Source organism: Bos grunniens, chromosome 10 (genome assembly GCF_055505025.1).
Source record: "Bos grunniens cultivar Pamir isolate PY7600 chromosome 10, Bosgru_T2T1.0, whole genome shotgun sequence".
NCBI lineage: Eukaryota > Metazoa > Chordata > Mammalia > Artiodactyla > Bovidae > Bos > Bos grunniens.
In genome coordinates, this window is record NC_141174.1 from 1,659,123 (window position 1) to 1,672,970 (window position 13,848).

At 52.5% G+C, this 13,848-nt stretch overlaps 2 protein-coding genes across 25 annotated transcripts in view; both read right to left on the reverse strand.

The window, feature by feature from the left end:
* Positions 1-373: 373 nt before the first annotated feature.
* Positions 374-13,848, reverse strand: part of TDP1 (tyrosyl-DNA phosphodiesterase 1) — a 73,856-nt gene continuing 60,381 nt past the window's right edge. For 21 of the 24 annotated variants that reach the window (XM_086319170.1, XM_086319161.1, XM_086319173.1 and 18 more), the window contains 2 exons: positions 6,164-6,275; positions 374-697 (listed from right to left, as the gene is read on the reverse strand). In XM_086319170.1, coding sequence (XP_086175296.1) covers positions 624-697; positions 6,164-6,275 — 186 coding nt within the window. In that variant the 3' untranslated portion in view covers positions 374-623. Of the gene's footprint in view, positions 698-6,163; positions 6,276-8,146; positions 9,319-13,848 lie in introns of all 24 variants that reach the window. The other 3 variants (XR_015133858.1, XR_015133860.1, XR_015133859.1) reach the window with 1 other exon arrangement.
* LOC147363858 (histone H2B type 1-C/E/F/G/I-like) lies at positions 1,281-3,634 on the reverse strand. Its single transcript, XM_086319209.1, has one exon. It carries the CDS (start codon positions 2,057-2,059, stop codon positions 1,679-1,681), a length of 381 nt encoding a protein of 126 aa, XP_086175335.1. The 5' UTR covers positions 2,060-3,634; the 3' UTR covers positions 1,281-1,678.

The window sequence follows — 13,848 nt, forward strand, 5'->3', positions numbered from 1 at the left end:
TTTCTGGGCGTTTGTGGGGACGGCTGAGGACAGGGCAGGTGGGGGCTGGTCCGTGAGTGGGGAGGATGAAGTGTCATGGGAAGCTGCCGGATAACGACCGTCAGTCGGCGTGTGGTGTCTGGGGAGCCTCATGGGCCTCAGTGACACACAGCAGGCCCTTCCAGCAACTCTGCCACACACCCAGAAAGCTGAGGCAGGGGTGACGGGTCACATTCCTGCTCTGGAAAGTTTCAGCTGAATCAGAGGCACCCTTTCCAACGGAGCACAGCTCACAACGTCAACCTTCCATTCAGAAGCGTTGACGCCACCATGAGAGTCTGCATTACCAGGAAGATCGCTTTGCATCTATCTATCTATATCCTTTTAATATGCGTAAGTTTAATAGCTTTTATTCCAAGGCATAGAAAAGGGAGTTAAGAAAATATACAATTTTTTTTCAAGTGAGAATGTCAACAGTGACCATTGAAAGGATAACCAACGTTCATGTCTGAAAGACTGACCTTTGCAGAGTTTTGTTGGGGGGCTGATAAAACATTAAGGGAAGTGAACACCCATTACAAACAAGGACATCCAACGTTTGGGGCTCAGGCCTTACATGTCAACTTCACAGAGCTTTCCTGCTCTCAGGAGGGAACCCACATGTTTCCATGTGTATCAGGTGCTTTGACATAAGGGATGTTCCAAATCCATGGTCGATCTGGGGGAAAAAAATTACATGAATGTAACACTTATTTGAATATGATTACAGAAAATCCACTCACCTGATAGGATCAAATCACTCACGGGCCGCAGTAGACATATCACGAGTCCTTTTCTGAACTGAGCCCTTTTGGGTAGGAGCTTGCAGTAAAGGTTCATGTTAAGACACGGGAGCGTGAACCCCGGGGTAAATGCTGGCTTGCCACTAAGGTTCCCAAGTCCCTTCACCTCTGAACCTGTTTCCTTACCTGTGCCTAAGCCGTGGAGCCGGCAGTAGGATTAAATGAGACACTATTGCTGTTTAGTCCCTCGGTCGTGTCCTGCTCTTTCGCAACTCCATGGACTGTAGCCCACCAGGCTCCTCTGTCCATGGGATTTCCCAGGCAAGAATCCTGGAGAAGGTTGCCATTTCCTTCTACAGGGGATCTTCCCAACAGAGAAAACAAACCCACGTTCCTGCATTGGCAGGAGGATTCTTTACCACTGAGCCACCAGGGAAGCCCATTAAATGAGATAAACTGAAGAACTATGCAAGATGCCGTGTTCCATCTGCATAGAGAGAACCTAAAAAGGAGGGTGGCTCTTGTTTTCTTCTTTTGAGAAGCTGGAGAAACCAGCAGTGACCACGGGGACAGTCAAGGCCACTTCTCTGCTCTCAGCTGGTCACGGTCACACAGAACCACGAGGCCCAGAGTCACATCCCCGAAACGGTTTTGTTCTGTAATTTAAGGCCAGTGATTGCTGAGCCATGACCATCTCTGTATAATGCCTGTAGACCCACATCGAGGGAAGCAACAGGCCTTGGAATGGTACTGATACAATGGAAAGAAGTGAAATGAAGTCGCTCAGTCGTGGCCGACTCTTAGTGACCCCATGGACTACAGCCCACCAGGCCCTCCGTCCATGGGATTTTCCAGGTAAGAGTACTGGAGTGGGGTGCCATTGCCTTCTCCATTAACAGAGGCTAGGCATATTATATTTACTTGGAGCTGGTATACTTGGTGACAGCCTTAGTGCCCTCGGACACAGCGTGCTTGTCCAGCTCCCCGAGCAGCAGCAGATGCACGGCAGTCTGGATCTTCCTGGATGTGATAGTCGAGCACTTGTTGTAATGCGCCAGGCGCGATGCCTCGCCAGCGATGCGCTCAAAAATGTCGTTGACGAAGGAGTTCATGATTCCCATGGCCTTGGATGAGATGCTGGTGTCTGGATGGACTGGCTTCAGCACCTTGTACACGTACACGGAGTAGCTCTCCTTGCGGCTGCGCTTGCGCTTCTTGCCGTCCTTCTTCTGGGCCTTGGTCACAGCTTTTTTAGAGCCCTTTTTAGGGGCAGGAACAGACTTAGCCGGTTCAGGCATGTCTATAATGACAACACCCAACAACACAACGGAAAGAAGACCCAGGTTCAAATCCTGCCTTCGTCTCTGTCTGCGGCCTGGGGAAGGCTTGTGGATCTTGGTCTCGGGTTCCCCGTCTGTGAAATGGGAGCTAATTACACTCGCAACCTCCCAGGATTACTGTGAAGTATGAATGCGAGAACGACTGGGAAGCTCATTCCCAGCATATTGTAGGTGCTCAATAAATGTGAACTTTTTCTTCCAAAGAACCAAAATAATGTGAAAGTGTAAGTTGCTCAGTTGTGTCTGACTCTTTGTGACCCCATGGACTGCAGCCCACCAGGCTTCTCTGTCCATGGAATCTCCAGGCAAGGTAGGGTGTAAACACACTGCAAGGATTAAAAATAAACTCCCCTACTACTGTTCTGGGAAACATGAGTGATGGAACAAGTCTGAAGGGCGGAGTGCTCACTCGGCAGGTCGGCTGGGATGGACCAGCCAGCCGCCCCGGGGGTTGGCACTGGCCTCTTCTTGAGCAGACACAGATGGCAGCTGGGAGGCTGGCCTGCCTAACAATGACTGCCACTCACACCGCCCAGCTTCACCATTTGTCTTGAATAATCATAGACTGAACGTGCAAACAGCAGCTCCCAGCAGCAGGAGCAGCCAAAGAATGCCCAAGGTGGCAACACGTTATCAGAACCCTGTTCTCTAGCCTCTGGCCTCCGGATGGTTTGAAAGCAGGAAACCACACTTGCTGTTAATTTCCCTGAGAGGCAGGGGGCTAGCAGGGCTGGAGACCCGACTCTCTGGCTACTCACTGGCCACTCTCTTGCCCTAGAAACACCATCTTCTGCGTCTGCACGTCCCTGCACTTCCTCCTCTTTCCCTGCAAACTGCTCTGTGGGGTAACGGCAGCTGTGCTTCACCCTAGGCAGGACACACTCTGACCCTTGCTATCTCCCCAGGGCAGGGTCTGTGACACACAGGCATCTCCTAGTGACTTAAAGGGCCACCACCGCACTTAGAGCACGCCCTCCAACAACCTGGGTTTGGAATGTGCGGGTCCACTTATGTGCAGATTTTTTTCTCAATAAACATGTACTACATGATCAGGGGTTGGTCAAATCTGGGGATGTGGAATCGGGGACATAGAGTGCTTGTCATGGGACTCGAGCATCTGAGGATTTTGTATCCGGGGGGTCCTGGAGCCACCCACTGTGGATACCAATGGGGACTGTATTCCTTTCCTTCAAGATAAGCCAGTAATGTCCAAGTGAGGACCTGGAAACCACCCGCCGGGAAAATCCCATGCTCTGTTTTATAAATAAACAAATGTCTGTATTTCTTGGGCAGGTCCTTTTCCATGCTGGCTGGAAGGCCCTCCACAACCTTGGGGGAAAGGGACACACAAAAAATGCCAACATGGAGGGGTGCGGGGTTGTGAAGTCAGCATTGCCACTCACTGGCTGGGATGAAGGCCTGTTTCAGGCGAGCCTCCTCGCCTGCCCCACGAGAGCGCGTGCCTTGTGACAGTCGTGTGTGTATATGGAATGCTTGTTAGTGTTGGTTAGGTGCTGTGCTCTGCCAGGCGGGCTTCCCAGTTGGCCGGGAGGTAAACAATCTGCCTACCAATAAAGGAGATGTGGGTTCAATCCCAGGGTCAGGAAGATGCCCTGGAGAAGGGAATGGCAACCCACCCCAGTATTCTGCTTGGGAAATCCCATGGACTAAGAAGCCTGGTAGGCTACAGTCCACGGGGTCGCAAGAGAGTCTGACATGACTGAGCAACTAAACACCACCACTATGCTAGACAAAGCCGAGGGCCTCTCCAGGTTACAGTCCAGAGGGGAGGCAGACCGGGGAACGCCCTGCCGCTGGGACGCTGACCCTCACCTGTCTGGGCTGACTGGGAACTGCTGGCACGTTTTTCTGGGACCCACCGCTGGAGGGCTCGTCTCAGTAGGTCTGGGCCAGGCCTGGCAAGGTGCCCCTTTGTCAGGGCAGTGCCCAAGGCCCAAAGCTAAGCACACATGTAGCCCAGGCGGCTAAGCTGAAGGCCGTCATCACATGGGTCTTCCCTACCACCAATATGTTTATTCAGGAGAACTGGGAGGTCGGGGGGCAGGAAGGAGGGAACAGAACGGAAAAACAAGAGAAAGGAAAAAAGACAAAGGCACAGCCCAAAGCCAGAAGGGGAATGAGGGCATCAGGTCACGTCCTGGGTTAGGGTCTGTCCTGCACGAGTCTCAGGCTCTTTGTCAGTTCATCAGGGTCGGGGAGAGAACGACCGTCCACTCCCTGCTGTAACTGCATCGGACATTTTAAGTGCCAGAAACAGTGGCTAACAGCAACTGGATGCCAATTCTGAGCTGGACACTGGGTTAGATGTTTTCAAGACCTCATCTCAGTCACTTTTCAGCAGTGAGCTGTGCGCTCTCATTTTCTCATTTTGCAAATGGAAACACTAAGGCCTAGAGAAGGCAAACCACCAGCCAAGGTCACGCGATAAGCTGTCAGGCTGGTGCATAAACACCCAGGACCTAAAGCAGTGTTTTCCATCTGTGAGCTGGAGGTGAGGAGTCGTCGTCACGGATTCCTTGAAATTCTGACAGAACCTCTTGCTAGTAAAAAACAAATATGGTGAATTTACAACAACATACTTAGAGGACTCAGAAAAATACACATGGCTTGGAAGGAAGGGAACAAGAAGGCCTTTGGAAGCTGTCCATGTGACCAGAGAGAGGAAGCCGGCTGTGTGAGGCAGGAGGGGCTTTGTCAGACGAGCCCAGATAACCTGAGAAAGGGGCCCTCGGAAGGGCAGGCTTGGCTCAGCATGGAAGCCAGAGTGAGTGAGGCTGGGAGGCGGCTGGGACCCAGCCAGCCTTGGTCAGGGAAGGAAGGGCCCACCAGGCAAGGCCAGCCCCACTCGGGAATCCGAGGTTTTGCAGTATCAATGGGATGACGTCACTGATACTGTCCAATCAAAACTCAAACTTGTCCTGTTCACATCTAGCATTTGCTCAAAGACTGTGGACTATACCCGGCTACCCTACAGGTAGGGTAGGATCTGCCCCGTCCTGATTGTATTACTTCTCCCCTTGCGTGAACCTGGTGAAGCGTGAACTCGCCTCAAAGCCAGACTTCCCGGGGCTGAGAGAAGCGCTCTGGGGCTGGAGGGGCCGCGTCAGAGCAGGCGCGGAGGTGGGGCCGCCCACCCCAGCCAGCCTCCCTCCAGAACACTGGGAACCCGTGCCAAGACGCCACCGACTTCCTCTGCGAAAAAGACCTGGTCTCTGACCTTAAAGTCCTCGCCTAGTGCAGCAGTTTTCAGAGGGTGACTTGGGGACCTACCTTTCAAGGGGTGGGGGTACACCTGTAAAGTCAAAATGAGGGCCATCCTAACATTAAGTCGTCACCGGTCACTGCGCCTGGGTGTACAGAGGCTGCCCGACGTGGGTGGCAGCAAGGAGCAGCGGTGAGAACCCAGTGTGAGCCCAGACAGCAAACGCGTCTGCAAAGCGGGGAACAAGGCCATCTTCCAAACCAACCTGAGTTGGCGGACAGTCACTTTAGATATTTTTAAATATATCAATGGGCTTATTATTATTTTATTTTATTTTTTTTTGTGAGCAAGGCCCGTAGCTTTATTTTCAACAGGGGCTTTTATACCGTTAAGTTATACATAGAGGATAATGCTGCTGCTAAGTCGCTTCAGTCGTGTCCGACTCTGTGAGACCCCATAGATGGTAGCCCACCAGGCTCTGCCCTCCCTGGGATTCTCCAGGCAAGAACACTGGAGTGGGTTGCCATTTCCTTCTCCTATTATTTTAAAATAAGTCAATAAGTACTTTAAAATTTATTGGCTTTAATTTCTTTATGACAAATATCAACAGCTATAGAAACCCATGTAAAGGAAAGCTGTCTGTGGTCCTTGATTAGTAAGGGCACAGGGGGTTCTGAGACCCAGAGGCTTGAGAGCCGTGTTTCCGGGGCCACGAACCTGTGCTCCCAGAGCAGCCCCCCAGCCAGGCTCCTGCCAAGAGCCCACCCATGGCTCTCCCCGAGCGCCATTGTCTCTGCGCTGGCACTCACACCCGAGTGTCTATGTCCCCTGGGTCTCACCTCTGTCTCCGTACAGTTCTGGAGGTAGGTCGTATGGCACAGGGAAGGAGGCTGTGGGCTCCTGGCTGCTCCCAGAGAAGAATTTCTGTTTCACTTTGAAACTGTCCAGGCCCTGCAGACACACAGAATCTATAATGCGTCTCATTTTCTGGAAAAAGTTCCCAAAGATGCAATTATATTTTTATGATGCTCACAACAGAATTCAGAGCTATTTTTGTGATTGTTTCAGAGCTTCTTCTGATATCAGTTAGGTCAAATATATCTACGACACTGCAAATCACTCTTTCCTAAAAATGAGATGTCCAAGTTTCGGAAAATAAATTATAGTAAAGCTTGCAAAAGTTTAATAAAGTATATAAAGATATATGAGAAAACAAAATTTGGGAGCTGTTATAGCCCATTTTGGAGAAGGCAATGGCACCCCACTCCAGGACTCCTGCCTGGAAAAGCCCATGGATGGAGGAGCCTAGTAGGCTGCCGTCCATGGGGTCGCTGAGGGTTGGACACGACTGAGCGACTTCCCTTTCACTTTTCACTTTCATGCAATGTCGAAGGAAATGGCAACCCACTCCAGTGTTCTTGCCTGGAGAATCCCAAGGACCGGGGAGCCTGGTGGGCTGCCATCTGTGGGGCTGCACAGAGTTAGACACGACTGAAGCGACTTAGCAGCAGCAGCAGCAGCAGAGTCCATCTCTACCGACCTCTGTGTACAGCAGCAGGGAGTATGTAAAAGATACTGTCAAACACTTCGAATACTTTCAGTATTGCTGTAGTAATGGGCTGCTCACTCTGGTGAAGTACAAAAGTTGCTTTCATGTATAATGAAAGTGTCCAAGATAACGGGATAGGAATGTAACAGTGAGAACTCAACAAGACCCACCAAATGAAGGCTGAGTCTAAGAACTCCAGAAGAGGCTCGTACTAACTTCGGATCCTCATCAGGATGCAAGGCCAGGTGCCGAACCCGGCTGATGTTCACACTGCTCCTGCCTCCTGACACGGGGCCTGCCCGGCACGTGGGCACTCTGGAGGTCAGCTGGGCGCTCCCCACACCACTGACCATCCCCTGACCCCCTCCCGGATGACCCCAGCACAGTGTTTCTGCCTCATTCCTCTGGCCACCTGTTCACACTCATGTTGTTCCTTCTCATCCTAGACGCCCACAGATCAAATGGGGCTCTGTCTCCAGAACCCACACAAAGTGCTAGCCCTACAGTTCCTGTCTTGGTGAGCACACAACTTAGACTTGGGTAGAAGAGGCTGCTCCTTCCTGGGCACAGGGGAGGGAATGGTAAGCGTCAGTGCTGTGTGGACCTGGCCTTTGGGCAACCCGGGCTGAGTCTGTGCGGGTAGTAAGGGCTGTGAGTGGCTCAGGCTGCACTCATTCACCCCACTCATGACTCCTTGAGCCCCTCTTCTGTGTCAGCCTGTACTCAACGTACAGGAGTTGCCACAACTGTCAATCCCTGTTCTCACGGGATGTACAGTCTAGTGGGGAGACGTTCAACAAACACATTTATAGAAGTCAAATAACTAATTACAATTTGTGACAGGTGCTGTGAATAACAACAGAGGAGTCCTAGAAAATAGGAGGCCTGTTTTAGATTTGTTGGGGACGGGTGCTCAGCGGAAGTCCCCCTAAGAAGGTGACATTTTAATCAAGCTTTGAAAGTGAATTGCATTTGGTCAGGTGAGGGTGGGTCTAGGAGGAGGCCACAGGGTCCCCAGTGGCCCAGAGGCGGCCGGGAACTTGCGAGAGGAACTAAACGAGGTGGCCGTGGGGGACGCCAGGCCACGTGTCCACCAGGCCTCCATCTCCTCATCGTGAGATGGAGCTCAGTCACGTCTGACTCTGCCCACGCTCCTCGGCCACGGGATTTCCCAGGCAAGACTACTGGGGTGTGTTTCCATGCTCTCCTCCAGGGCATCTTCCCCACCAGGGACTGAAACTGCATCTCCTGCACTGACAGGTAGATTCTTTACCATTTGCAACTCCTGGAATGCCCCAATCTTCCGGATGTTATTGCATTAACACGTCTCACTTCAACACCCAGCACAAGCCTTGACGCGTAGTTGGTGGTCAAGAAATGTTGAGCTGCAAAAATGGGGTTAAAGGACCTTCCCCGCTCCCTTTCTGGGCATCTGCACGGAAGCCAACACAGCAACGTGCACGGAAGCGCCGCAGGCAGGAGGGGACGTGCAGGGAGGCAGGGGTGACGCCCCGCCCCAGATGCGGGTGAGTAAAGCTGCAAAAGGCAACACGTGAGATACAGGCAGAGTCTGCGCAGAAAAGGAAGAAAGGACCTTGTAACAGTGGTCACTTAAGAAAAGCGCCACAGAAAATATTTTTCCTGGACCTTGAAAAGTTGATATAATTCTGATGAACGAAGAGCTAGCAGGGAGCACCATCAGGGGAGGCCAGCCTGAGGGAAGGCCCTGCAGGGGACGGTGAGGGAGGCGAGGCGGGGGGGCGCTGGGGACGCTGGGGAGGGAACACGGCGGCAGGCTGCAGAGGGCTGCGAAGGGGGAGCGCTGTGGACACCTGCAGCTTCTCCCTGTTGAATCGGGCCGTCTCCTCTGGCCTGAGTCAGGGATGCGGGGAAGAGACCACCCTTCTCTGGGGAGCTCCTCTCGCTACAGGAACCACTGACTGAAACTGCCCAACCTGTTCAGGAACGACAGTCACGCCTTGCATGAGTTATCTTATTAAGAGGTCCCGGCAAGGAACGCAGAACAAGCTACCCGAACTGGAAGCATTTTGGAAAGGCCAAAACGGGAGAAGAGACTCCAGCCCAAGCGTCTAGCAGCCTCCCAGAATCCTCTGTGCTGGAATCCATCTCGGCTGAGCAACGCTTGCGCCGCCAGGAAGGACCCTGAGTCAGTGACCAGCCAGAGACAACCTGGAAACTAGCGCAGTCACCACAAAGGCTGGGACGGTGGGCCACACGGCACAGCGGTCCTTCTGGGCTCCCTCTCCCGCCTGCTCTGCACCCGGGCGCCCCTTCTCAATAAGGTCTCTTGCTTGGTCAGCACGTGTCTCCTCGGACAATTCATTTCTGAGTGTTAGACGAGAGCCCTCCTCGGGGCTATGGAAGGCAACAACTTGCAACAGTTCGGCCAGGTGTGAGCCCCAGCTGCAGACCGAGCTCCACGTCCTGCAAATGGAGCTGGGCGTTAGAAGACAGGAACCCCAATGACACCGCCCAGACCTCTGGATTCAGCCCCGCCTGAAGCAAGTTCCAGCTGGTTATCCTTCACTTACAGCCCGGGGTGTCGCAGGACCCTGGTGAGAGTGGCCTTTACTGTGATGTACAGTGAGGAGTTGCAGAAGGTTTTCTGAGCAAGTAAGTTCCACTATAAAGGCGGACATGGCAACCCACTCCAGTATCTTTGCCTGGGAAATCCCATGGACAGAGAAGCCTGACGGGCTACAGTACACGGGGTCACAAAGAGTCAGATACGACTTAGCAACTGAATAACAAGGCAGGATGAGCCAAATTCTGGAAACCCTGGCCCTTGACCTCCTAAAAAAAAAAAAAAAACAGGCCAGAGGTTGGGAAGTGATGCCTATTAATGATTATCAAAAACTTTATCGAGTTTCAGGCAAAAAATGACTTCCCTCTTGTTTAGCTCCTGGCTTACTTGCGTTACTTCTCAAATGTGCATGGTGAGGGATGATCAATCTCTACAGCTCAGACCCAGATCGCAAGCCCCCCTGTGCCATTCTGTGGTGGCTGATTCACATGCCAGGAGCTTTGAGCCGATCATGCCTGACAGGAAGCAATGTGCTTTTCCCTAGACTGCCATTTCTGACCCCAATTCTAGGGCATCATATATTTACATTTTAAAGAGTGCCACTCTCCCCTTCAATCTGGATGTCAAATAATTCGAGGGTGTCTTCTAATTATCATCATTTATATATCATAGTGGTACCAGTTGGCATTTTACAGAACAGAGGACGGCACCCTCCCAGGCACGGGTCACGTTGAAGACAGCTATTATGACAATACAGTGATAATACGCCGGGTGAGAGGGTGGACATGAACCACGCATGAGAAATTACTGGCTTTTCCTCCACCAGTTCGGGGAGGGAAAGAGCTGGTTCTCACTGTGACAGATTAGGCTTAGCAGCTTAGCTCAATCACAGAGAACAAGCAGGCTCACGTTTCAGTTTGAGATGTAATTTATGTTTTTAGTTGCATCTAACCGAGTAGCATCCTCAAGCAGTAAAACCCTAGGCAAACATTCCTGGGTGAACACTAGCGCAGATGAACCTTCCGGAAGGAGAGCCTTTCATCACAGATGTGCTGATTGGCAAGGAAGCGAGTTACAGGAAGGTGGCTCTCTCGCTTTTCCTGAAGCATATTGTCTTCAGTGCCTCCAGCTGGGGGCTTTGGAAAAGCTTTGTGGAGGAGTGTACCCCTTGCAGGGCCAAGAGGGATGGGCTCTTGAGAAGCGAGGGGCTGACTGTGAGAGTGTGGAGGATGTTCTGGAAGGGGAAAAAGTAACACTGTGCCATCATGGGTGTGACATCAAGATTTCGGTTCTCCTAAAGCTCAGTCTCCGCCCTCCACTGAACGGCTTTGTCTACATGCTGGTTTATGAACTATGACCTGGGCCCAGCACTTGCTAAGTACCTGGGGCTGCTGTAAACACTTCACACGTAACCACTCTTCATTCTCAAATGATCGCCCCTGTCACGGCAGAGAAGGAAGCCCAAAGAAATGAGCAGGCTGAGTCTCACGGCTCATGTGGGGCTGCAGCCCGCCTCTGTCACTCTGGCCCCTACAGACCTCAAGTCCCTGAGCCTTCATACCCTGTGCTCGGGGAGGGCCCCTTCTCGGTCCTTGGAATCTCTCCAATTCTGTGCTGTCTCTCTGAGCCACTTCTAACTGAGCACGAAGCAGGCCCGGGGGGTCACAGCTAGGAGACGGCCATCGCTGCCACAGCCCGCCGCACTGGGGGCCGACAGGCACTGGAGCGTGGGGGGGCCGGGGTGGGGCAGAAAGCAGGGGCTGGCGGTGGGAGGCACGCTGCTCCCATTCACTGTGTGCTGCCCCTGAGAACCTGGGACGCTGCCTCCTGGACCTCGGACGCCTTCAAGGCAGAGAGACACAGACCCTGACGGGGGGCAGAAACCGCTTCAGGAGGAGGTGGGAGCCGAGGTGGGGTGGATGGGAGGGGTCCCAGGCAGCAGAGACCAGGAGCAGCAGGGGCAGTGGAGGCTGTGCCCGGCAGAGGGACAGGACGCGGGCACTGCACGTGGACCGGTGAGCGGCAGGGCGAGGCCGGGACGTGGTCCTGTCAGTTGAGCAGAAGAACACGAGGGGTTACAAAGAAACATCACCTGAAACCTGGTGCTCAGCCGTGGCCTGCCGGGGAACTCTGAGAGCCCGAGCCACGCACTGGGCTCCGGGCAGGTTGGCAGAGGTGGTGCAGGGAGAGCGAGGGGACGGTTAAGGTGGGGGCGCCTGTAAATTTTGTTAGTTCTTCCAGCCAGAGCCATGCTTGGCAACAGAAATAAAAAACGTTTAACCAGAACGGAGAAGAGAGAAAGTAAAGGCGTGAAGACTGAAAGCTGGTGGCATCGGTTTGCAGCGCTTTTGCTTCTGATCACAGGAAAGAGAACCCACCGTCTCAGGAGCAAGTGAGCCTGGGGCTGAGCCGGCTCTCAGCCCTGGGACAAAGGCAGGGATGCTCAGGACATCGGGCCACTGTTCTGAGATGGTTTCTGCTTTATTCCCAGAGGTGGGGTGAGTTCTGGACAGAGCACTGCGCAGCCTAGTCAGTGCCTATGTTCGTGCTCAGTAAACACCAAAATGCACAGGTTCACAGAGGGAAAACTTGTATCTCCCTGAAACACTTGCAGACGCCTGACAGTTGAGAACACAGCAACTGCTCTTTGAAATCACGAGGTGATCTTTCCTATATTGAGATTTTTCTGAACCTAGATGAATCCGTCTAACCTAAAAGTTAAATACGCCTCAATTAAAGGTGTGGAGTCCTGCCCCAAGGCCACAGGTGCAAGGCCTTACACGACGGCCACAAAAGCAGAGACTGGGACCAAGGTTGCCCCTGAAGCTGACTGAGCTCCTGTGTAACCACGGCCAAAAGCTCCTCTGATATCACCAGCAGGCCTCCTGACCCCGTATTAGGCAGAAATGCTCACCCCGGTAGTCACCGTATAGGGACCTAACCAATCACCTAATGGTCATCTGCCAGCAGGAATTTTCTGTCTTGAGGCATAAGAGTTGGCTGCTAAGCCACAAAAAACGCCCACTCTGCCTGGCCTGTCAGGAGGCGGCGGCCCACTGCACTTGCAGTGCCCGCTTTCTCTCTGCTCTTCGTTCTTAATAAACTCACTCCCTTCTGAAATGCTCTGCGTCTGGAAATCCTTTCCCAACCTGCATCCAGACTGCCACGACAAAAGGGACAACTCAAAAAACATTATAAAAGTGGAAGGGTGAAGTCAGACTGTAAAGGAATAAGGTCGTCACTGAACAAACATTTGTCAAGCACCTACTGTGAGCAACAGCCAAGGGGAGCACAGTCAAATGTGCCCTGACATTAATCCCCAAAGGTCTTGAAAGTGTTCCCGATCAAAAAGAAAGCTGCTGACTCCACGCTCTATGACAAGTTAGGTTAACCTCAAAACGATGTGTTTACTGAGTCACACATTTAAAAGCCACAGAATGGACTTCCCTGTGGTCCAGCTGTTAAAGACTCCACACTCCCAGTGCAGGGGGCCCTGGTTTGATCCCTGGTCAGGGAACAAAATCCCACATGCCATAACTAAAGATCCCGCATACTGCAGCTAAGGCCTGGTACAGCAAGAGGGAAAAAAAAAAGCAGAAAAAATGGGAACACATCAGTATTTGGCTACCGGGAACTTGTCGGCTTTCAGATCAATCCCAGAACTTTCCAATGGCATCATTATCATGAATGGGAAGTGCAGGCTCTCCACCGCTGCAGTCTGTAGGGCACGCAGTGTCTGCCCACATGCTTCCGGAACAACTGGCCCCTAAGACGGCCAAGGAAAGGAGAGCCGCCAGCTTCCCGCGGGTGGCACCTGCTGTGCTTGAGGCTAAGCCCATGCTGAGCACAAAACCTGACCACGTGCAATGCTGGCCTCAAGTCCGCGTTCAGGAACGCAGATGTAGGGATGGTCCGCTGATGAAGGACAGAAGTGGCGATTCTGGCTGCTGATAACTCAGAAAAGCGGGTGTTTCACACATGGAGTTCTGCCCAGGGGCCACAAAGGAGGGCTGATCTCCAGAAACTGGGTCTGGATGATGTCCAGTCACAAGAGCGACTGGAGAACTGGGTGTTATGTAAGTCTCTGGCAAACATGTAGCGAAACATATCAAAAGGCTTATCTTGACAGCACTGAAGGGAGAAACCCAAAGACAGGAATCACACCGGGCCTCAGACTGCACCACTCCCAGCAGCCATTCAAGACAATAGCCAACACAGAACGGTTAAGACACTGAATGAATACATAGGGACTGTTATTTTAAGTAAGGCAACAGACTCCCACGACAGTGAGCATGAGGCTGTGTGCACATGCGTTGGCTTCAGCAGACGCTACAGGTGAGCTACCCCACGCTGCAAACGGTTCCTGACGAGATCCTCGAGCATCTACTATGACCAACCTTGACAGCCTATTAAAAAGCAGAGACATCACT